Genomic DNA, 25,475 nt, shown 5'->3' on the forward strand with positions numbered 1-25,475 from the left:
CAGGATCAAATAGTTTCCACCCCAGGATTTTAAAGGAAATAGGTGAGAATATTGTTGATGTCTTAACTTTAATCTTCGATGGTGTTCTCAATTCAGGAACTGCTCCATTAGATAGGAAAATTGTGTGAATTACTCTGACATTTAAGGAAGCTGAGAGCGGGCATCCTGGGAATTATAAGCTAGTTAGCCTAGTATCTGCTGATGGGGAAATTACTAAAGTCTATAATTGGTTGACTGAACACCTTAAATTTTCGAGCAAGTCAGCATGGATTTATAAAGGTTAGGTTATGCCTGATGATGAATCTGATTGAATGTTTTGAAGAGGTGACTAAAGTAGTGAACAGGAGAATGCTTGTCTATGGGTGTTATTTGTATGGACTTCTAGAAGGCATTTGTTAAAGTCCCTCATAAAAGACTGTTAGCTAAATTTAAAGTTAATGGAATTTAAGACAAATTATTGACCTGGTTAGGAAATTGGCTAGGTAGCATGAGAGTAGGGCCAGAGAGTAAGGATTATGGGCAGGATGTGATTTGTAGTGTCCCTTGAGGATCATTGTTGGGGCTTTAACTATTCACTACATTTATTAACAGCTAAGATGATAGGATAGAAAGCCACATACCCATGTTTGCCGATGGCACAATGATGAGCATCACTATAAGCAGTGTAGATGGATGCATAAAATTACAAAGAAATATTGATGGATTATGTAAATGCTTTCAATGTAGTCAAATGTGAAGTCATTTGGACCTAAAAAAACGGACATGGCAGAGTACTTTCTAATTGGTGAAAACTAGAAACAGTGGAGGTCTGTAGAGATTTTGAAGTCAAGGTAGATAGGTCATTAAAATGTCATGAAGCTCAGAAAACAATCAAAAAAACTAATAGAATGCGGTCTTTATATATCGAGAACTAGAATATAAGAGGGTAGAAGTTAGGCTACAGTTACACAAAATCTTGGTTAGACCACACTGGAGTACTGTGAACAGCTGCGGGTACCATACCTTAAGAAGGATTTATAGGCCTTGGTGAGAGTGTGTGGTGCAAATTTACCAGAATTGTATCTGGACTCCAAGATTTAAATTATGAGGAGAGAATGCACAAACCGGGAATGTACACTCTAGAATTCAGAAGATTAGCAAGTGATTTTATCAAAGTTTTCAAGATATTAGGAGAGTTGGATAGAGAGAAACTATTTCTGCTAGATGATGACTGTATGGGGCATAGTGTAAATATTAGACCCACGCCTTTCAGCAGTGAAATTAGGAAACTCTTCTATATGCAAAGGGTGATAGAAGTTTGAAACCCTCTTCCACAAATGGCCATTGCTGCTAGGTCAGTTGTTAACTGCTGTAGTCTCAAATTTCAAATTAAGAAAAACCTACCAAAGATGCATAGGATATAGGGCAAAGACAAAAGTATTTGTAGTTGGTTTGCAGATCTGTCATGATCTCATTGAATGGTGGTACTGGCTTGAGGGCCAAATGTCTGACTCCTGTTCCTGTGTGTTAATGTTGAGTACGTTCACAGTTTTTATAGCTCAGTGTACTGTTCTTGGATATTGGCTTGAGTCTTCCTAGCATTGTGTTTCAGCTTTCACATGGATGGCAGTGGTTCAACAAGGAAGCTCGCCACCATCTCACAGGCATCTGATGGGCAGTAAATGCTAGTCATGCCAACAATGCTCACATCCCGCTAATGATTAAAAGTGTATGTGTGTGTGTCAGGCAAGAAATTGAGATAACAGGTAAGCATTGGTTAGTGATCAAATGCATCAAAAACATACTGGAGTGAATCAATGAGAAGTAATAAATAATTCTGAAGTGAAGTGATAGCTCTGTTTTTCTTTTCAAGAAAATTAGTTGTTAGAACTAGAATTTAAAAAAGCTTCAAGTACCCAAGTCTTCTTGCCTGATATTCATTTCATATGTCTTGAGTTTTTCCTGATTCTTTTTAGACATGCATGCATACATTCTTGGAGCTGTTTGCTTAGCTGGTAGGGAATGGCAGCCCAATAGTTACAGTACTAGACTAACAACTGGTCATAAGTTCAAATTCTACTATGACAAGTTGAGTGACTGAATTCATTAAATCTTGGTGATCTATCTGGTATCAGATAAAATTGACATGAAAGCTGTCAGATTTTCATAAAAACACAACTGGTTCACAAACATTCTTCAGGAGAGGGAATCTGTCACCACTACCCATCTAGCCTACACCTGACTCCAGTTTCACACTACGTAGATGATTCTTAATGTCCTTGGTATCTAAGGCAGGGTCAGTAAATGCAGCCTTGCTATTGTCACCCATGTAGCAGAACAAATGTCTTTTTAAAAAACTCATATACAGTTTAAAATTTTATATTTGCTTGTCTGTGGGCCTCCTGTTGTTGCCCATTAAAGGGCTTTAAAAGTTGTAATGTTCCTGGCTAACAGCAGGGGGTGGGGGAGACTCTCTGACTGGTGAAGATGAGCATCAAAAATCATTATTGTTCCTGACTTGTGAAAGAGAAGAGAAGTAAACTGATGGCTGAAAATAAGATATTAGATTTCATGTTGCTTTCCTGGCTCTAAATTTGTTGTCAATACCTCTTCCTTGGCCGCATTAGGGTGCCATAGCAGTTAAAGGGTCTGGGAGCTCAGGCCCAAGTTCTTAATCTTCCTCCTCCCTTATTACAACCAGCATCTCTGTCCCTCAGTATTGCTGTGCCTGGTTATTCCAGTGGTTCCAAACTGGACCCCTCTGTGTGTACTTCAAAACCCGGCAATCCAACGCTCTCACATCATGCTGCCAAATCTCACACCACATAACCTCCTTTCTGTCTAAAATCAGAATCACAGTGGCCTGGATTTTGCAGTCATAATGATGATAATGAAGCATTTGCCACTTTATTTCTCTGAAAATGAAAGCAACTTCTGGAGTTTGTTCATGTGCAGTTAAATGTAGAAATGTAGAAGTTGCTTTCCTTGCTTCCCTATAGGATATACTGTGATGAGCTTCCCTGGTCCTGAAAAGCTAATTTTATATTTTTAGAATGTCAGATTTCTCCTTTACGATAATTCACACTTTAATTCTTTTTATGTTTGATATTTCAACGCCTACCTTAACCCCATTTGTACATCCCAATCATTTTATTTTGTTGTAACTTTGAGTTAAAAGTGAAAATTATTTGGTATCTTTTTCCTGGTTTGCTATCTGAGAATATTTGTGTAATTTCCTGCCAACTTAATGATATCGCTATTGTTAGACGCCTGCCTGGAGATCCTCTGGACTTGGTGTCAGATTCAACCTGACATTGGGAAAGGAGAAATCCATCCCACAGAAGTTGATAGCTCTTTGTGGGCAGCTTTCTTTGAGGCCCATAAGACATAGGAGCAGAAGTAGGCCATTTGGCCCAACGAGTCTGCTCCGCCATTCAATGAGATCATGGCTGATCTGATAATCCTCAACACTTTCCTGCCTTTTCCCCATAAATCTTGATTCCCTTAATGATTAAAAATCTGCCTATCTCAGCCTTGAATATACTTAACAACCCAGCCTCTACAGCCTTCTGCGGTAAAGAATGCCACAGATTGACTTTCCTCTGAGAGAAGAAATTCCTCCTTATCTCTATCTTAATTGGGTGCCCCCTTACTCTGAGATTATGCCCTCTGGTCCTAGACTCTCCCACAAGGGGAAACAACCTCTCAGCTTCTACCCTGTCAATCCCCCTAAGAATCTTATATGTTTCAATAAGGTCGCCTCTCATTCTTCTAAACTCCAATGAATATAGGCCCAACCGACTCAACCTGTCCTCGTAAAATCCCTCCATCCCCAGGATCAACCTAGTGAACCTTATCTGGACTGCCTCCAATGCCTGTATATCTTTCCTTTGGTTAGGGGACCAAAACTGTTCACAGTATTCTAGGTGTGGTCTAATTATGCCTTGTATAGTTTTAGCAAGACTCCCCTATTTTTATACTCAATTTCCTTTGAAATAAAGGCCAGCATTCCATTTACCTTACCTATTAACTGCTGAACTTTTATGCTAGCTTTTTGGGATTCGTGCACAAGGACCCCCAAATCCCTCTGTGCTGCACTTTCTTCATCTTTCTCTGTTTAAATAATATTCAGCTCCTCTATTCTTCCTGCCAATGTGCATAACCTCACACTTTCCCACATTATTTTCCATCTGCCACATTTTTGCCCACTCACTTAACCTGTCTATATCCCTTTGTAGACTCTGAGTCGTCCTTACCACTTGCCTTCCCACCTATTTTTGTGTCAGCCACAGACTTGGTGATGGTACGTTCCTTTTCCTAATCCAAGTCATTAATATATATTGTAAATAATTGTGGCCCTAGCACTGATCCCTGTGGCACTCCATTTGTTACAGGTTGCCATCCTGAAAATGCACCCCCCGCCCCCGAATCCCAACTCTGTCGTCTATTAGTTAGCCAGTCCTCTATCCATGCTAATATACTATCCCCAACACCATGGGCTCTTTTCTTATTAAGTAACCTTATGTGTGGTACCTTATCAAATGCCTTTCAGAAATCCAAATATCATATCCTGGTTCCTCTTTATCCTGTTTGTTACCTCCTCAAAGAGTTTTAATAAGTTTGTCAGGCGTGATTTCCCCTTCATGAAGCCATGCTGATTTTGTTTGATTAGATTATGTATTTCTAAATGCTCTGCTATTACATCCTTTCTAACAGACTGCAACATTTTCCCAATGACAGATGTTAAGGGACTGGCCTATAGCTACCTGTTTTTTGTCTGTTTCCCTTTTTGAATAAGGGAGTTTTCCAGAATCTGAGGACCCTTGGACGTTTACTACAAGTGCACCCACCATCTCTGCAGCTATTTCCTTTAATAACCTAGGCTGCCACCCATCAGGTCCACTTGACTTATGAGCCTTTAGCGGCTTTAGTTTCCCTAGTACTTTTTCTCTAGTGATAGTTATTGTATTTATTCCAACCCCCCCCCTACCTTTTTTGCTCCGTGATTATTTAGTATTTTTGGTATGCTATTAGTGTCTTCTACCATCAAGGCTGATGCAATGTATTTATTCAACTCCTCTGCCATTTCCTGGTTCCCCTTTATTATTTCCCCATCCTCATTCTCTAAGGGGCCAATATTGACTTTGCCAGTGGCGAGTGCTGTCATTTTACTACTAACTGTGAAATCCAGGCCAAAGCACCCAACCCCAGGATTGTGTTGCTGTTCTCTACTTCATAGTTGCATTTACTCTCCTTCCTACTTGCACTTCCCATTACCTGTCTTATACTCACCGCTAATAAACTCAATTTCTACCTTTCTTCATTCCCATCCTTTCAAAATTCCCTTGATTTGGCCAAGTGACAACCAACACCAACACTAATTTCTCTTCAAACCAAATTCTGCCTCCTTATTCCTCATGGCTGTATATTTCTCCACCACTGAACTGTATGCTTTTATACCTCCACAGTTGAATCCAAAGTCGCTAACTTTCCCTCTCCCTCCATAATTCACACATCCACCTTCACACACATTAACGATAAACATGACCTTTTAATTTCTTTCAGAAAATAAATATTCTACTTATACACTGCCCCCAGGTTTACCCTTCATGACACAGTTGCTGTTGCATGCCAGATGAACACAACCTTCCTGAGTATACAAACTAACACTTGCACAAGTAAAACATTCAACAAATGTTTTACCTCCTGCCAACACCTGTTTATGTGGGCACTCCCTGTCTGTAAAACCTTTATAACTGTCAAATGTTTGTGACAATTTCTATCCAATATAATCCCTTTATTCAGTTTTATGATGGAAGCTGCCCATGTAAGCTGTCACACCAATTTAGCTGTTTTAACCACTGGCAGTGTCGTACTCCGTGTACTGCTGAGAAACACGAATCTCCTGTAGCATTACTCTTTGGAGCTTATGCTATTTTATATCAAAAATATTAAACCATTTATCTCTCAAATGTAATCGGTTTCTCTTTTCTAAGCTGCCACAGTCTTGTTTTTCCCCTCTCCCCACCCCTGGTACTATATAACTCCAATGAAGGCAGATGTCAGGTTTCCTCTTTCCAGTGCTGCAAAACTTCAGGGACAGTCCTATCAAAGTTCAAAGTATGATCATGCCTTTCCTGTCTGTCACAGTTCAAGCGGGGCACTCAGATTTCTTGTTGCCAATAATTGCCTGGCTCAAAGGAAAAAAAAGTGAAAGAAACAGAAATGGTTGTTCTAATTTAAATAAGGTACTGAAGCGGAAATGTCTTAAGCTTGTTGATTGACTTGAACATTTGAAATTTTTTTAAAAAGACAAAACCAGTTTTTTGACCTGTCGTCTGATCATAAATGAAACTCTCCTAGTGCTCATTTGACAATAATTAGAAATATCAGTCTTCAAGGGACTAGATTCACTGTAACATGATAATCTATGGTTCATTTGACGCTATATCATGCAGCTGGTACTGTGAGCAACACCACAGGAGATCCACTTGGATATATCCTGTGCTTGACTCATGGCAAAATGCCACATTCCAAATATTGGCAAGCCAGTTCTTTTGTGAAAGGCTGTACTAGCACAGATAAAAACAAAAAAACTGCGGATGCTGGAAATCCAAAACAAAAACAGAATTACCTGGAAAAACTCAGCAGGTCTGGCAGCATTGGCGGAGAAGAAAAGAGTTGACTTTTCGAGTCCTCATGACCCTTCGACAGAACTTGAGTTCGAGTCCAAGAAAGAGTTGAAATATAAACTGGTTTAAGGTGTGTGTGGGGGGCGGAGAGAGAGAGAGAGAAGTGGAGGGGGTTGGTGTGGTTGTAGGGACAAACAAGCAGTGATAGAAGCAGATCATCAAAAGATGTCACCCTTGACATCTTTTGATGATCTGCTTCTATTACTGCTTGTTTGTCCCTACAACCACACCAACCCCCTCCACTTCTCTCTCTCTCTCCGCCCCCCACACACACCTTAAACCAGCTTATATTTCAACTCTTTCTTGGACTCGAACTCAAGTTCTGTCGAAGGGTCATGAGGACTCGAAACGTCAACTCTTTTCTTCTCCGCCGATGCTGCCAGACCTGCTGAGTTTTTCCAGGTAATTCTGTTTTTGTTTTGTACTAACACAGACCCAGGTATCTATAAACTGCCCAGAATTGGGCACAGTTATTCAGCTAGGGACAAATTAGCATTTTATATAGGTTTAGCATAACTTCCTGACTTTTGTACTCTGTTTCTATTTATAAAGCCCAGAATTCCATATGTTTTATTTACTAATTTTACTGATTTTATTAACCTGTCCTACCAGCTTCAAAGATTAGTGCATAACCATGCTCAGGTCTCTTTGCTCTTGCACTCTTCTTACAATTTCATCATTTAGCTTATTTTATCTCTTCTCATGCTTGCCACCAAAATGTTTCACCTTGTGCTTATTGGTATTAAATTTCATCTGCAATGTATCTGTCTAGCTTGCTTGTCCTTTCAATCTATCATCTTCACTGTTTGCTACACGTTCAAATTTTGTGCCATCTTCAAACTTTAAAAAAAATGCCCTCTACCCTGAAATCCCTCCAAGTCATTAATGCCCTATACAGATTTATCAAAAACAACAGGTTTATCCTTCTCCACGTTTTTTGAACAAAGATGTAACATTTGCAGTCCTCTAGCCCCGGCATCACCCGTGTGCCAAAGGAGGATTAGAAGACCATGCCAAACACCTCTGCAATTTTTTACCCTTTCTTTTCTGAGCAACTTTGGATGCAACCCACCTGGACCAGGTGACATATTAAGTACTGCCAGCCTTTCTAGTATCTCCTCTTTCTTTATTCCTAAATTATGTTTAATTGAATGGTAGAATAGGCTTGAGGGGCTCAATGCACTTCTCTTTTACCTATGTAAAAGAACAATATTTTGTGACCTATTGATGTATAATAGTGATTAATTCCCATTCATAGAAATTTACAGCTCAGAACAAGGCCATTTGGCCCATTGTGTCCATGCCAGCCGACAAGAAACCAATCAGCCTAATCCCACTTACCAGCTCTTGATCCATAGCCTTGCAGGTTATGGCACTTTGAGTGCACGTTAATTATTTTTTCTATGTTGTGAGGATTCTGCCTCTACCATCTCTTTCAGGAAGTGGGTTCCTGATCCCCATCGCCTTGTAGTGAAAATCTTTCACCTCTAAACTTCCTAAATCCTTACCCTAAATCTATGCTGCCTGGTTATGGACCCCTCAACCAAGGGGGAATAGGATCTTCCTATCAGCTGTCTAGACCCATCATAATTTTATACACTTCAATTAGTTTTTCCCCTCAGCTTCCTCAGTTCCGAAGAAAATCATTTCTGTCTTATTGTGCAACGATAGGAACTGCACACCAGCTGTGGCCTAACCAGTGTTTTATGCAGTTCTAGCATAACCTGTTTGCTCTTATATAGTAGTGTCTCAAAACCGGCAACCTTGGGACTGTAGTCTTGTTGGATTTTGGGTTGGGTGGTTCTGGCCAAGCTGAGTTAGGTGGGGTCAAAGGTTGCTTGGAGTGTGGGAATAGACTGGCGCGCAAGCAGCGAAGCGGATAACTAGTCTGGTGCCACACTGCACCAATGCTTAGCCTAGGCAAATTGTCCAGATGAGTTAGTTTTTTATTTTAGTCAAATAAACTTGATGCATGGCGCATTCTAAAAGTGTCTGGTTTTCAGACAACTCCGGATTTTTGGACAACCAGATTTGAGACACTATACCTGCATTCTGTGCGTTAGTTAATAAATGCAAGTATCCTGTATGCCTTGTCATCCATTTTACCCATTTCTCCAGTCACCTTCAGGGATCTGTGGACATGCACTCCAAGGTCCCTCTGTTCCTTCATCCTTTTTGGTATCCTACCATTTATTCCCATGCCTAGTTGGCCTTCCCAAATACATTACCTCATACTTCTGAATTGAACTCCATTTGCCACTGTTCTGTCCACCTGATTAATTCATTGATATCTTCATGCAGTCCGCATCTTCCTTCATTGTCAATCATATGGCCAATTATTGTATCATCTGCAACATATCTTGATCATACCCCCTTACATTAAGGTCAAATAATTGATATATATTCCACAAAAAGCAAGGGACCACCCACTGGAAACTACCTTACAGCCACAAAAATACCCATTGACCATTACCCTTTCCTTCTTGCCTCTTGAGTCAACTTTGGATCCAGCTTGACATTTTGCCTTGGGTTCCCTGGCCTTTTACTTTTGTGACCAGCTTGCCATGTAAAACCTTGTCAAAAGCCTTGCTAAAATCCATATAGACTACATCAAATGCACTATACCCTCATTGAGCCTCCCTGTTACTTCTTTTAAAATCTCAGAGTTGTTAGACGTGACCTTCCCTGAGCAAATCTGTGCAGACTTTCTTTGATTAATCCATGTCTTTCTAAATGAATATTTGTTCTGTCCCTCAGAATTTTTTTCCAATAATTTTCCCACCATTGAAGTTAGGCTGATTGACCTGTTATTACTCAGTCTATCCTTTTCTCTCTGTTTAAACAATGATAGAACATTAGCTGTCTTCTGGTCCTCTGGCTCCATGCCTATAGCCAGAGAGGATCGGAAAATGATGGTAAGAGCTTCCTATTTTTCTTGTCTTGCTCCCCTTAACAACCTAGGACATGTTTTGTCTGGGCCTGGGGATCTATCCATTTGCAAAGATGCTAAATCTCTTAATACCTCTCTTTCACTATGTTAATTTCACCCAATATTTCACACTCCTTCCTGATTGCAATGTCTGTATCCGTTAAGCCTCTTCACATCGAGGATTTGTTGGTCCAGCTGCTCGGAACCCTCATTATTTCTTTCTTGAATGCCTCCCACTGATCTAGCGCTGATTCATCTTTAGGTAGCTGTTTCTAGTCCACTTTAGCTAAATCACATCCCAATTTAGTAAAATTAGCTTTTCCCCAATTGAGAACTTTTATTCTTGGTCCTTGCCCTCACTGGGGAAGGATAATAGTTAACTATAGTTACTCAATGATAGACAGAACTCTCTGAATGCAAAAATTCTTTCATGAGAGAATGGCGATGAGAATGAGGAACATGCTGCCACAAGAGGTGGTTGATGCAGAGAGAATTGGTGTATTTAAGAGGAGATGCATGCATGAGGGAGAAGGGAAGGGAGGGTTCCAGATGCAGGGTGGGAAGGTTATAGTGGGAGGTTTGTTTTGGAGTATAAATGCTAACATAGGTCAGTTAGGCCGAAATGCCTGTTCTTGTGCTCCAGATAAGATTAATGAATTTTTGTTGTCTTCTCCCTACAGTATCTGAAACAGAAAGTAATGAAGGGTTGCAGCTTAAAAAGGAACATGCTCTCAAGATATTTAATTACATCAACTCTTGGACACAAAGGTATGTTTACTTTTTATTTATAATGTCTGTATGAATGACTTTGCAGTAATGAACTGCATTTTTCTGTTTATTTGAGACATACAGGCACAATGTAATATGAGAACATAAGAAATAGGAGTATGCAGCCACGCGAGCCTGCTCCACCATTCATTACAATCATGGCTTATCTTGGGCCTCAACTCAGTTTTCTCGCCCGCTCCCCATATCCCTTGATTCCCTGAGAGACCAAAAACCTGTTTGTCCTAGCCTTAAATACACTCAATGATGGAGTATCCATAATGCTCTGAGGTAACAAATTCCAAAGATTCACAACCCTTTCAGTGAAGAAATTTCTCCTCATCTCAGTTCTAAATGATCTGTCCCTTTATTGTCTACCCTGTCAAATCCCTTCAGAAAATTTTGTCTCTCAATGAGATCATCGCTCATTCTTCTAATTTCCAGAGAGTATAGGCCCAATTTTCTTAGCCTCCCTCACAGGGCAACCCTCTCATCCCAGGAACCAATCTAGTGAACCTTCACTGTACCGCTCAATGCAAGTATACTTTCCTTAGATAGGGAGACCAAAACTGCACACAGTACTGCAGATATGGTCTCCCCAAAGCCCTGTACAATTGTAGCAAGAGTTCCTTATTCAATCCCTTTGCAATAAAGGTCAACATGGCATTTACTCCCTTAAGTGCCTTTGCAACTGCACGCTAACTTTCTGTGCTTGTAAGAATACACCCAAGTTCTCTGAACAGCAACATTTACAGGTTTCATGCCCTCCAAAAATTTTTCTGCTTTTCTGTTCTTACTACAAAAGTGAATAATCTCAGACTTCCCCGCATTATCCTCTACCTGCCACCTGGTTACCCATTCACTGTCTATATCTCCTTGCAGCCTTGTTATGTCCTCCTCACAGCTGACTTTCCCACCTAGGTTTGTATTGTCAGAAAAATTACATACATTACTCTCTCTCTCTCTTCATCCATGTCATTAATATGGATTGTAAATTGTTACGGCCAACTTGAAAATGCCTTGTTTAGTCCTACTCTATGCTTACTGTTGATAAACAAATCTTCTATCCATGCTAATATTTTACCCTCAACTCCTTGAGTCCTTATCTTGTCTATAAACCTTTTGGGTGGTGCCTTATCCACTGCCCTTCTGAAACCCAAGTATACAATATCTACTAGGTTTCCTATATCTACTCTACTGGTTATATCTTCAAAAAGTTAATAGATTTCGCAAATACAATTTCTCTTTCATAAAACCATGTTGATATTGTCTGGTCAGACAATGACTTACTAAGTGCATTTTAACACTTCTTCCATAATAATAAATTTCAGCATCTACATGATGACTGATGTAATGCTAACTGACCTGTAGTTCCCTGTTTTCTCTCTCCTTCCTTTCCTGAAATGCAATATTACATTTGAAATCTTCAAATCTGCTAGCACTGTTGCAGAATTTAGGGACTTTTGGAAAATAATAACCATTGCATCTGCTATCTCTGCATCTCTGCAGTTACCTCTTTAAGAATCCTAGGCTGTTGGCCATCAGATTCTGGGGGTTTGTCAGATTTTGGTCCCTTAAGTTTCTCAAATATTTCTTTTCTGCTGATATTTTAAGTTTTTCTCTCTCTTACTAGCCCCTTGGGGGCTCTATTTCTGGTATGTAATTTGTGTCTTTTACTACGAAGATAAACACAAAATATTCTTTCTTGTCTCTTCCATTTCCCCATTCACCATGAAAATTTTCTCCTCCCTCTGCCTCTAAGGGACCAACATTTACTTCAGCTACCTTCCATTACCTGAAAAAACTCTTACAATCTCTTTTTATATTCCTGGCTAGTTTACTGTCATATATTCTACCTGTTCCCTTTTTATCTGTTATTTGGTGGCACTTTGCTGATTTCTAAAGTGCTCCCAATCCACAGGCTTACTACTATTCTTTGCAACATTATAAGCCTCTTTTATGCTATTACTATCCTTAACTTCCTTAGTATGCCATGGATGGATCGATCTTGCTGAGTTTTGTCTCTTATTGAAATGTATTTTTGTTGAACATTTTGAATTGTTTCTTTCATTGCTTCCCACTGTTTATATACTGCTGTACCTTTTAGTTTATTTGCCCAATCAGTTTTAGCTGCCTCTCCCCTATGTAATTGGCTTTAAGTTTGCGATTCTTGTTTGGAACTGGATTATGTTGCTTTCAAACTTAATATGGTATTCAATTGTCTAATGGATCACTTTTTCCCAGCGGATCGTTTACTATGAGATTACTAATTAACTCTGCCTCATTCCACAATAGTACTTCTAAAATAGCTTTATCCCTATTTGGTCCACAACATATTGTTCCAGGAAACTGTCACAAAAGCACTCTACAAATGCATAATCCAGACCACCTTTGCCAATTTGATTGGGCCAGTCTACATGAAGATTAAAGCCCTCCCACAATTATTATGTCGCCTTTGTTTAAGCTCCATTGATTTCTTGCTTAATACTCGATCCAATTACGGTTGAGGGACCTAAAAACTACTCCCACTAGCTTTTTCAGACCCTTGTTATTCCTAATCTTTATCCATCCTGATTCTACTACCTGATCTTAGCCAAAATCCTTTCTCACTACTGTCCCTATGTCAACCTTTACTATCAGGGTGATTGTTTCTCCTTTTCCATTCTGTTTGTCTTTTTGAAATGTTGTGTACCCTGAAATATTTATTCCCCAACCTTGTAACCATGTCTCTGTAATTAGATTTAAACCATTTTTCTCCATCTGTGCCACTAGTTTATCTATCTTAAGTTATAGTAAAGTCTTAGGAGAAAACTTACAACTTTTTTTTAAAAACATGTTGTTTGGCTTTCCTGAATTTCAATTTTAATGGCCAAGGTTGGCACCTTTTATAATATTGATATTTTATCATGAAACTGACTGGTGGAATGCAACTTTCCGTTTAAAATGCATTGAAAGTCCTTAGGACAACTGTGTTCAGGGAATTTTATGTTAGATCTCACTGTGATGCCTAAGGAGCCCATAGATGGTGTTGTGACTGGAGTTTCCAGTGATAAGATTTTAGCTAGTGTTACTACAGTTCAGTATTGCTAACATCAGGTGGCTCATACAATAGCTGCTGTTTTATACTTTGAATCTGTATGCAGTTACAAGGTTGGCCACCAGGTGTCGCCATGGGCAGCCTGTGGGTTTGGTTCTCCACTGGTGTCAGTCCTGTTTGTAAAGGTAAGAAGGAAATCGCACATGTGAATCACATTGAAATTTGTAAGAGCAAAAAAATCCCCCATGTATCTTATCTAAACATGGGGAAGTTTTCCCATGAGCTCCAGTCACTGAGATAATTTTGAGCCCCGTGGGTTAGATTTTAAGAAAATCATGCCCTTATTCCTTGCTTGAACACTGTATGTGTATGTGCTCAACTGGGTTATGGTTGTACAGTATGCTTGTTGTCATTGATTTATGCGATAGATTTCATCTATCAAAATGAAACAAAAGGCCTCCATACTTGAGTCTGCCAAATCCTTTAAATCTGTGCATGATACAGTAGTCCACTCTTGTTGCGTAAAATGCTTTTTAACTAAATGCAATACTGTGATTTACCAAATTTGGCCTGGATTCACAAATGCACTTGTAAGAAATGGCTGCACCATATTTCCTGTGTTGTTTCGAACAAGATGGACAAATACAACAAGGATAAGATGTCTATCTACATTGAATTGAATGTTGCTGAATGCCTATTGATAGTAATCAAAAGTGACTAGGCCAGTTTAATCAATGATGAGAACAGGCCTGATTTGAATGGCATAGTCTGGCAGTAAGAAATGTTGGTACCAACTGGCTTGGTGCTGAAAATTAAATTAAAATTATGTGATCCACCGATAGAACTAGTTCAGATCTCCCGTTAGAGAAACCTCTGCTTGGAGGTTCTTGAATATTGAGTTTTAGCATCCTGTTTACAGAATGATTAATATCAAGCAATCCAACCAAATGTAACAAGTTCTCAGTTTGCCTTGCTGGTAGATTTGAACTTACCATGGTAGGGATTGCTTCACATGAACATTTGAAGTGCTATTTACATTGCTATTTGATGCTTGAGTTTTGTGTTGTCAATTCTAGTCTTTGGTATTTAAATAAAGTAAGAAATGTAGGTTCTTTAGAATAATATCACTTCTGGCACTTGCATTTTACAATAAGAATGCATCTCTTGAAAATAAACTTAGAGCTTACAACATTTTATTTATTTTCTTAAGTCTCGTTTTGCTGTCATTCTCATCCTTGCATTCTAGTCTGACATCTGAGTTGCATCGAATGCCCTTGTCACATGATGTAGTAATGCCCTATCTTCAGATACAATTTTGAGATTTTGCTCACTATTACTGTGCTGAAAGTAAATTACTGTTCAGGTTTTTGCAAAAACAAATGTCTACAGTACATTCTAGAGATTCTAAAGATCTTTGCAAACTACCTTTAACACTATCATAATTATATTCACTGTGTCATGATATGTAAGGATTTTTCTTTTTCTCAATCCTCACTCCCCATCTGAAAGTAATAGATGCCTAGATTTTATACAGAATTAACATTTGGGTAACTTCCCTTAATATTTTGCCCAATCTTATGTTTACTGTAAACTATTAATACTATGTTTCCTTCTTATAGGCAATGTCTTTGTTGCTTCAAGGAGTACAAGCACCTGGAAATCTTCAACCAGGTGGTTTATGCCCTTATCAATATGGTGACTGCCCAAGTCCAGGCTCTCCAGGACCAGTTATGTAAAATTTGCACTAGTAATGATTCATCGTGGCAGGATCTGAATCAGAAAATCCATGAACAGGCTAATCAGGAAGGCGAGTGTAATAAAGATGAAGAAGATATTGGTCGGAAATCAAAGGATTTTGTGGAGAAGAAAGCAGATAATAGAACATATGGGAGGACTGAGGAGATTTCTGCTCGGAGCACTGATCCATTTAGCACATGGAGTACAGAGGAGAAAGAAAAGTTGCTGTTATGTGTGGCAAAGATTTTTCAGATTCAGTTTCCTTTGTATACTGCCTACAAACATAACACTCATGCCACTATAGAGGTATAATGTATTTCTTTGCAGCATCAGTCGATACACGTGATTCAGTAGTTTTAGTTTTTGCAAATTTCCATTGCTTTGAGGGAAAAAAAATTACATTTAACTTTGTGCATTTTACAATTTGAAATTTAACTTGCTCAAAATTGGTTAGATATGGAAAACATCCACTTAAAAAACTTAGTTAAAATATTAGGTGTGTGACTTACAATGTAAGGAAAGAAAAAGTCGGATAAATTATTTTGGACAATTCAGAAAATAGTTTTGGCCGCTTTATAATGCTTGATGTTTCCATGCTAACTTTGTGGTGTTATGGGGTTGTGGGGCTTTTTAAACTGAGTTGTAATGGCAAACTGATGGTGATGGATGTGATTATCAGAAGAAATAGAAATTAATTTTTGTAGGACAAGCAACTTCACTGGGTGTTTATCCTCAAAGACATCATTTCTACACCAAATTAATTTTGTGGGTGGGGATGAGAACAGCACTCTGAAGGGTAATGTTTTTGAGATCAGCCTTTGTTTCTCCCTCGGTAGCAGCTTACTACTGCTAGCTAAAATGTGTAAGGAAACTATAAACACCAACATTTGAGGTTTCTTTAGGTGATTCCGATTTAAGAAGTGTTTTATTCATGATTGGCCAAGAATTCTGCTTTTATGGTCAACTGAAAGGAAAAAATAATGTCAAATGTTTGTTAGTTAGAGTGTTGGTTAAAGCACTGATTAGAGGAATTTTCGTTTAACATATGAATGAATTGGTATGCCAGTATCGCACAGCATAATTTGACCCGATAGATCCCTATGGTAGTTTCAGCAAGCACTGAAGTCCAGTTACCAAAACTACTAGTGAATTCTCCATGGGTATTAGTGGCTGACCTCAGTAAGTGGGAAAACATCAATGTACAAACTTATGTATAATGTTTGAAGAATTATTTATTGTTTGGAATTAGATTTGTCACTGTCTTAATGCCATGTGTTCTCTGTACTATTGAAAGGAAATCTTAGGCCTTAAAGTGAAATAACCAAAGCAAATGCCATTATAAATTTGATTGGAATTTTGGAACCTTGCCTTATTATCTTCATGATACTGAGTGAAGAACGTGCACAGTAATTTTTATGTCATAATTGAATTTGTCGTGCACACACTTAAGGTTTCCAAACACAGATTTTCATTAAGGGTCTTGCAAAATTTTTAAAGTAAACCCAACTACAAGAGAGAAAAGAACTTGTGAGAAGAGAAATTTGCATTTAGATAGCACTTTATGACATTCCCAAGCACTTTACACTTCAAAAGTAATTAATTGATTGTAATTGTTATTGTTATATAGGCAAATATGTAGCCAATTTTCATGCAGCAAGGTCCCACAAACAGCATTGACACAGATAACCAGTTAACACTGCTTGTCTGACATCCAGTATTGGATGAGGAAAAATTTCCTCCAACCAAATATTGGAAGGATCCAAACCATTGTCTTTGATCAACACAACCAACTTGATCCCACACCCTGAGTACTGAGGCCGAATCAACTCATTTGCAACCTTGGCATCCTATTTGACCCTACGCTGAGCTTCTGACCCCATATCCACTCCATCATCAAGATTGCATTCTTCCACCTTCATAACATGTGCCGTCTCCATCCTGCCTCAGCTCATATACTCATATAGAGCTGAAACCCTCGTTCATGCCTTTGCTCCTCTAGACTTATCTATTCCATTGCTTATCCAAAACTCTACTGCCTGTATGCTAACTAATGTCCACCCATCACCCCTATTGACTCTGTCCTCACTGGCAACACCTCTCTTTTAAGATTCTCATACATTTTTTCAAATCCCTCCATTCCTTATCCCTCCCTATTTCTGTAATCTCCTGCAGCTGCGCAGCCCTCTGAGAATGCCGCGTTCCACCACTTCTGGCCTCACATGTCTCCATTTTTCATTGCTGCACCATTGTTAGCTGTGTCTTTAGCCACCTACGCCTTAAGTTGTGTAATTCACTTCCTTAAACCTCACCACCTGTCTACTACATTCTTCTCCTTTTAAGACACTGTTTAAAACCTACCTCTTTAACCAAACTTTTAATAACTTGTCCTAATGTCCCCTTCTGTGGCTCTGTGTCATAATTTATTTGATAATGCTCCTTTGGGACACATTAGGATACTTTATCTATGTTAAAGGCACTATATAAATGTAGATGATGTTGGTTGAGGGATAAATGTTGCCCAGGGTTCAGGAAGAACTCCTTTGTTCTTTTCATTAATGCAGTAGGACCTCTTTACCTCCGCCTGTGCAGGCAGACTGGGCCTCATTAGAAACATCTTATCGGACTAGGTTATGTGCTCAATTGCTGCAGTTGGGCTTGGGTTAAAATTGCCACCTGACTTGGTTGAAAATGCTACCATTGAACTAATGCTGACACTGTAGAAGTTAAATGATTTTCTTATTAGTCAATGTGAAACCATGCTTTTTTAATCTACTAATATGGATAGGGTCAGCTTTGTCGTTTGCCTCTACTATTGCCTGATAGAATGTGTTGTACTTTCAAAGACATTTTGGAGAATGTTTTTTTTAATTTAAATTGTACTAACTTTTCTTTAAACTAGGATATTTCAGCTCATGAAAGCAACTTATTAGGGGCGTTTTGTGATATGAATGTAAGTAACAGTTTTTTTGAATAATTTTATATTATTTGGGTTTGGCTTTAGAATTTTAAAAGGACAAGTAAATATTAATTTTGTAAAAAAAGCATGTTTAAGCCTCAAATTCTTAAAAACTTTGACCTAAGCCCAAATACAAAAGCTCCGTATACGTATACCTGATTCTAATTTTAGCTTTTTTTCCCCAAATATCATGACTCAATTTCTGTTTCATGGACAGAGAGAAAAGCATATTGAGAGATTAGTTTATCAGTAATAGAGCCTGAGCTGCAGTAGAGCTTTTTTTCCCACCAAGAAAACTAAACTGATGCAACATGTGAAACCCTCATATCCAATACAACACTCAAATGATTTTTCTGGCTGTATAATGGGCTGAGTTTGTTGATTACAAGGTATTATTGTGATCGTATGGATCAAGAACTATTTCTTGGAAAGTCTAGTACATCAGAAATTGTCTTTTGGAACTGCAGTTTGTGACACAATTATAATTAATCACATTTGCTTGTTAAATGTAAAATGCGGATTGTAAGATAAAAATATTCTTAACTAACTTTAGAAGTAGTAATTCTTTACATGAACAAAAATAGGCTAGTTGGTCCATTATTGGCAGCATCATTTTGTTAAGCATTTTAGTTCCAATGCCATGCCCCCCCCTTAAAATTCTTAATGCTTTTATTTCTCAAGTAATAATCTATATCTGTTTTAAAACCTCAATTAATTCTGCATCTAACACCTTTGGCAATTCATTCACATTATTTCAACCCCTTGTGCAAATAAGTATGTTTATGGAAGAATCATTCCCAGTGTACCCTGTCAGTTTTCTTAATTTTAAACACTTTAATCAAATCACCCCATAATCTTCTGAACCCTCTCGTATGTAACTCTGGTATATTCCAGTGTCTCATCATAGCCAGGTCCCTACATCTTGTCCATCAGCCTGGTGAATTATTGCTGGACTTTTCCAATGGGCCAGCTAATACTTAATGTGAGCACTCAAATATAATAATCCATAATGAGGTCAGATCAGCGCACTCTATAATATCTGCACAGTAGTGCTCTCTTTTATGTTCTCTACCCCTTATGATAAATGCAACATCTCATTAAACTTGGCAAAAACTAAGAACTGCAGCTGCTGGAAGCTGCCAAGTAAAAACAGAAAATGCTGGAAACAACCAGTGTGTCAGGCAGCATCTGTGATGAGAATGGAGAAGTTGACATTTTTAGATGGATGCTTTGTCCAATTTGAAGTTCAGGTGAATTTGATAATTTGGAAAACAATACCAGCTATTTGAATAAAGGCAAAATACTGCAGATGCTGGAAACATGAAATAAAAACAGAAAATGCTGGAAAGGCTCAGGTCTGACAGAATCTGTGGAGAGAGAGAAACAGAGTTAACACTTTGAGTCCGCACAACTTCTTTAGAGCTAAAGAAGAGTCGTGCATACTTGAAACGTTAACTCTGTTTCTCTCTCCACAGATGCTGTCAGACCTGCTGAGTTTCACTAGCATTTCTAGCTATTTGAATGCTTGTTTATTGGGATCCAATTGCAATGTTTGCATCTGTATTGAAATTGCAGAGAAAATATTGTAAAGATGCAAATTCTGTGTTGATGAATATAGTTCTATTGCGTTAAAACTTGTGGAATATATGCATTAATTTTAGCTTTCTACATAGCTTGAAAGAAGTTAAGTGGAAAGTGTTAGTCATTGTAAAAGTGTCAAGAAATAGCTCTGGCTCCCTAAAAATTCCCTATTTTATTTAATCCTACTGTTAGCCAGATCTTTTTAAAAAAAAGCACCATTTCTAATGGGGGGAGGTGAGGGGGGAAAGGAAAATTTCATAATTTTGTTTTGAATATCTTGTGTGAATTATTTTATTTTTATGATTCCTTTGTAGTGACCACAGTCGTAACTATTTGCATTTCTTTTGTCATTTATTTAGGATGTGGAAGTACCTTTGCACTTGCTTCGTTATGTCTGCCTCTTTTGTGGGAAAAATGGGCTATCACTTATGAAAGATTGTTTTGAATATGGAATGCCTGAAACCCTTCCATTTCCAATAGCACATGCTTTTATTACAATAGTATCCAATGTAAGTAGTGAACATTTTTTTACTTTAATTGTATTAAATACCCAGCTAGCTAGCTGACTAATGTATCAAAATTTCATTCCTCCCTATAAATCCATAGGCAAGAAGCTGGGGCTGTGTAAAGGCCAGTGACATTTTGGGAAGGGGGCTTGCAGTACAAGAGTAAAGAAGTAGTTATGAATTTGTCTGAAGCATTGGGTAGACCACAGTGAAGAGTATATGTGCACTTTTTGGTTCCTTTTATAAAAAGGACAGTAATGTCATGGAAAACGTACAGTGTATGCTTAGCAGGATTGTGTTGGGGAATATAATTGAGGAGAGACTCAACATACTGGGACTCAAACCACTGGAACATGGGTGGTTAAGCAAAGATTTAATATCTTTCTAAAATTTATGAAGCGTTTGATAGTCTTCCCCTATTCACTTTTTTATATCTGTTTAGAGAAACGATGAAGAAATCTCAATTTAAAATTATCTCCCAATGGAGTGAATTTAGGAGAGATGTCTTTACACGGAATTGTTGAAGCTTGAGTTGCTTTGCCACAGGCAACAGCAACAACTCATATTTGCATAGCACCTGTAACAAAGTAATATGTCTCGGGCATATTTTACACAAGTTACTCCCATTTTAGCTGACACCATTGAAGACGCCCTCTCCATAGGCACTATGCTGCTCTCTTTCAAATCTGCAGTATCACCTCTCGCCTTAAAAATACCCTTAACTACATCCTTACAAACCACCACCCCACCTCTAACCTCCCCTCCCTCTCCAAACTCCTTGAACACATCGTTAACTTTCAAATCCATGCTCATCTTTCCTGGAGCCCCATGTCGAAATCCTTTCAATCAGTTTCTACCCTTGCCACAGTCACTGTGGGTCACTGAATATATTCAAGTGCTATCAAACAAAATTTGCCATGGATCCACATTAGGCGATATCAGAGCTGAAGAGGTAGGTTCTAAGGATCCTCTTAAACAAGGAAAGAGAAGCAGCAAAGCAGAGAGAATTAGGGAGGGCATTCCAGAACTTGGAGCCTTGGCATCTGAAGGCCACCAACAGCGGAGTGATTAAAATTAATGATGCTCGAGAGTCCAGAACTGGAAAGCACAGAGATCTTGGGGGTTGTGGGGCTGGAAAAGATTAGAGTTAGGGAAGGATGAAGGCATGGAAAAGGTTGAAAACGAAGATGAGAATTTAAAAATTGATGTCTTGATTATCTAGGAGCCAATGTAGGTCAGTGAGCAGTGGAGTGATGGGTGAATGTGACTTATTGTGAGTATGGATACAGCAGCGGTGTTTTGGATGACCTCAAATTTGCAGAGGGAAGAGCATGGGAGGCTGGCCAAGATGGTGTTAGAATATTCAAGTTTAAAGGTAACAAATATATGGATGAGGGTTTCAACAGGAGATCAACTAAGATGTGGGTGAAATCATGCAATGTTAGAGGTGAAATAATCAGTATTAGTGATGGTACGAATATGTGGTCAAAAGTTCATCTGAGTCAAATATGATACGAACATTGTGAACTGTCTGATTCCGCTTCAAACAGTGGCCAAGGCGAGGGATGGAATTGCTGTTTAAAGAATGGAGTTTGTGGCAGGTACAAAAGACAATGGCTTTGGTTTTCCCAGCACTTAATTGGAGCTGTCAGACAATTGTTTGCTATTTTTGGAACAGTGGAGTGGTTGAGAGAGTTGAGTGTGTCAACATGCATATGGAAGCTCTAGCTGTTTTCAGATGATGTTGCTGAGGGGTGGCTTGTAGATGAGAAATAGGAACGGCCCAGGAATAGATTCTTGGGGGATACTAGAGGTGACAGTGCGAGAGCAGGAAGAGAAGCCATTGCAAGTGATTCTCTGGCTGTGCCTGGATAGATAAGAATGTTTGCGATCCCATTCAACTGGACAAAACTGGAGAGGGGTTGGAGGACAATAGTACTGTCAGCTTTGTCAGAGCTTTCAGACAGGTTGAGAAAGATAGGGAGGGGTACATAGGAAGTCATTTGTGACATTGAGAGAAATTTGGTATGTAAGAACACAAGAAACAGGAGCAGGAGTAGGTCATTTGGCCCCTTGAGCCTGCTCTGTTATTCAATAAGATCATGGTTAATCTGATTGTGCCCTTTACCTCCGCTTTCCTGCTTGTTCCCCATAACCTTTGACTCCCTTGTAGTTCAAGAATCTGTCTAACTCGGCCTTGAATATATTCAGTGACCCACAGTGGCTGTGGCAAGGGTGGAAACTGAAAGGATTCCGGTATAGGGCTCCAGGAAAGATGAGCATGGATTTGAAAGTTGCTGACATGTTCAAGGAATTTGGAGAGGAAGAGGAGGATAGAGATGTGGTGGTGGTTTGTAAGGATGTAGGAGTTAAGGGTATTTTTGAGGTGAGGGGTGATAACTGCAGATTTGAAAGAAAGGGGCACAGTGCCTGTGGAGAGGGAGTCTTCAATGGTGTCAGCCATAATGGGAGCTAGGAAGGGAAGTTGGGTGGTTAACAGTTTAATGGGAAGAGTGTCATTGAGTACAAAGTAAGTCTAGTGGACAAGATGAGCTCAGAGGGGAAGAGGGGAGTTGAGTGAGAAACTGGAAAAATTGCAAGTTCAGGGCTCGGGCAGGAAGGAATCTTGGAGGAATTTTGGCTTTGTGGACTAGGGGAAGGAAGGAAAACAGATGCAGCTGATCAGATGGTCTTAATCATGGTGATGAAGAAGTCCATGAGTTCCTTGCACTTGTTGGAGGTGAGGGTTGGGGAGATGAGGAAGAGGGATTTAAGAGAATGTTTTGCCACAGAGTAAAGAAGCTGGGAGTGAGCTTTGCATTCTAGGATGATCCTGAAATAGTGAGCAGTTTTAGCAGATGAGAGCAGAGCCCAGTGGTGCTTTATGTAGTCCATTCAGATCTGGCTTTGCAGTGAATGGCTAAACTAGTTGTCTGCTAGATCTGTTCAAGTTTGCATCCCTTGCATTTGAGAGCAGAGTTGAGGCAGTACCAAGCAACAGCCAAGGTGAGAGAGAGAGTAATGGTCTAGTCAAACATGGAGGTGAGGGTATGGTTGAGCAGATCAGTAGCTGCAGAAATATCATTGTGAATGGAAGGCTGAAGTCTAAACAGTTGAGATTTTGAAAGGTCAATTTTAAGCGAGTTGGGAGAGAGTTTTTCAAGGGGCGGGCACAGAAAGAAGTAGAATTAGGAGGGCAAAGTGAGAGAAGCATGGAGAGTGATGCAAGGAAGTGACCTGAGATGGCCTTATCTGTGATTGACGTGATGGGAGTAATGTGTGAGATGCAAGGTCAAGGGGTGCCTGTGAATATGGGTTTGAGAGTTTATGGGTGGAGAGATTAAGGGAGATTAGAAGGGTGGGTTGTCAGGAGAAAAAGCATGATGAATTGAGGTGGATGTTGAAATCACTGAGGTTAGGGAAGTCACTTGATGCAGAGGCTGAGGGAGGAAAGCATATTTTTAAGGGAAAACGGGATAAATATTTGTAGAAAAAGAAGCAAAACTGTTCCCATTAGCTGATGGTACAAGGACTTGGGCTCACAGATTTAAAGTTTTGGGCACTTGAGGGAAATAAACTTGGAGGGTTAGGGGGATAGAGTGGGGAAATGGTCTTGACTAGATTCCTCTACAGAAAGCCAGCATGGACTTGATGGCTGAATGGCCTCCTGTGTTGTAATAGCTATGACTCTAAGGTAAACGACGGAAGAGAATGAAACTGTGGGATTAGCTTTGGATTGCTTTACTAAAGAGCTGCCAAGGTGTGGTAGGTCAAATGGGCTCCTTCTCTGCTTTTAAATTCTATAATTCAAAGTTTAAATCCAAACGCTTTATATTTTTGTAATTTAGGAGTATTATTTCATGATTTGGATAATTGTATTATTACAAACAGTTTATAAATGGCAGGACTTATTGAGAATAATTAGCAAAATGTATGGGATCATGGGCTTCATTATGAGAAATATTAAGTATAAAAGCAGTGAAGTTATGGTGTGCCTTTATAAAACTCTGGTTAGACTGCAACTAGAGTATTACATCGAATCCTCGCCACCATATTTTAGGAAGGATGTGGGAGTCCTTGAGAGGGTGCAGAGGAGATTTCAGGTATGTGGAAATTTAGCTTCAAGGTTTAGTTGGAGCACATGAGTTTGAGGGGAGATCTGATAGAGGTGTACAAGATTTTGATGGGTTTAGATAAGGTAGACAAAGCAAAACTGTTCCCATTAGCTGATGGTATAAGGACTAGGGGGTCATAGGTTTAAGCTTTTGGGCAAGATATGCAGGGGGGATATAAGGAAGAACTTTTTTATGCAGCAAGTGGTAATGACCTGGAGCTCGCTGCCTATGAGAGTGCTGGAAGGAGGGACGATCAGTAATTTGAAACGGAAATTGGATTGGCGCTTAAGGGAAATAAACTTACAGGGCTACAGGGATAGAGTGGGCCTGACTGAATTGCTCTCTAGAGAGAGTGGGCATGGATTTGATGGGCTGAATGGCCTCCTGTGCTGTAATAACTATGACTTTATACTAATTCACTCATTCTTCAGAGTACACAATTCTAAGTAATTAATTGTTCTCTTGTCGTCTCTCGCATAGAACATGTAAACCTATAAGGTATTACATTTTAGAAACTTGTCGGGGAGGGGGATCATCTTGTACAATCTGTAGAATACAGTTTGTAATCTCCATCTTTGATCATAACTCAATCAGGTGTGCAATGTCGAGTCGGATCTAAATCATAGCTCCCTGCTGTATATCACACATTTGTTTAACCTTTTCTGACTTTACCACTGCAAAGCCCAAGCTATGATGATAGCAAAATTGTCAGTGTTCACTACCATTATGCCACTGAACTTGGCAGCAGCCTTGGAAGTATGCATATGTGAAGAATCATGTACAAGTCTGGACGTTTCAGTGATTCTATGCTTCTGCAGAGGGAACGGTGTTGTAGTGGACACACCCCATTCCCAAGTGCAATCCTGAAGCAGTGAGTGAATTGACGAAAACTTCCACCTTTTACACCTAGTCTTGCTCTTAAAAACCCTTGAAAATGTTGTAAAATGTTGAATAATGTGTAACTGGGATTTTAAAGACGTAATAAGTTCACAGTTGCTGCTAAAACCCCCTCAATAGCCCTGAAAAGCAAATTTAAATTTGTGGAATGTCAAATTTCCCCATTATGATAAAAATCCAGGTTTTTAATTTTTTTAAGTTTGTTTACAGTATTTCTGATTCTATCCTAATGCAATTATAATTATTTATTTTGCTATCTGAAATTTGAAATTAAAATTAAA

The 25,475-nt window shown here is 39.1% G+C and overlaps 1 protein-coding gene across 5 annotated transcripts in view; it reads left to right on the forward strand.

Annotated features, from left to right (window-relative positions):
* The window catches only part of usp34 (ubiquitin specific peptidase 34), a 269,588-nt gene that overhangs the window by 26,587 nt on the left and 217,526 nt on the right, over positions 1 to 25,475 (forward strand). For all 5 annotated transcript variants that reach the window (XM_041211861.1, XM_041211887.1, XM_041211870.1 and 2 more), the window contains exons 2-5: positions 10,281 to 10,368; positions 15,022 to 15,445; positions 18,039 to 18,089; positions 20,036 to 20,185. In XM_041211861.1, coding sequence (XP_041067795.1) covers positions 10,281 to 10,368; positions 15,022 to 15,445; positions 18,039 to 18,089; positions 20,036 to 20,185 — 713 coding nt within the window. The remainder of the gene's footprint in view (positions 1 to 10,280; positions 10,369 to 15,021; positions 15,446 to 18,038; positions 18,090 to 20,035; positions 20,186 to 25,475) is intronic.

This window comes from Carcharodon carcharias, chromosome 2 (genome assembly GCF_017639515.1).
Source record: "Carcharodon carcharias isolate sCarCar2 chromosome 2, sCarCar2.pri, whole genome shotgun sequence".
NCBI lineage: Eukaryota > Metazoa > Chordata > Chondrichthyes > Lamniformes > Lamnidae > Carcharodon > Carcharodon carcharias.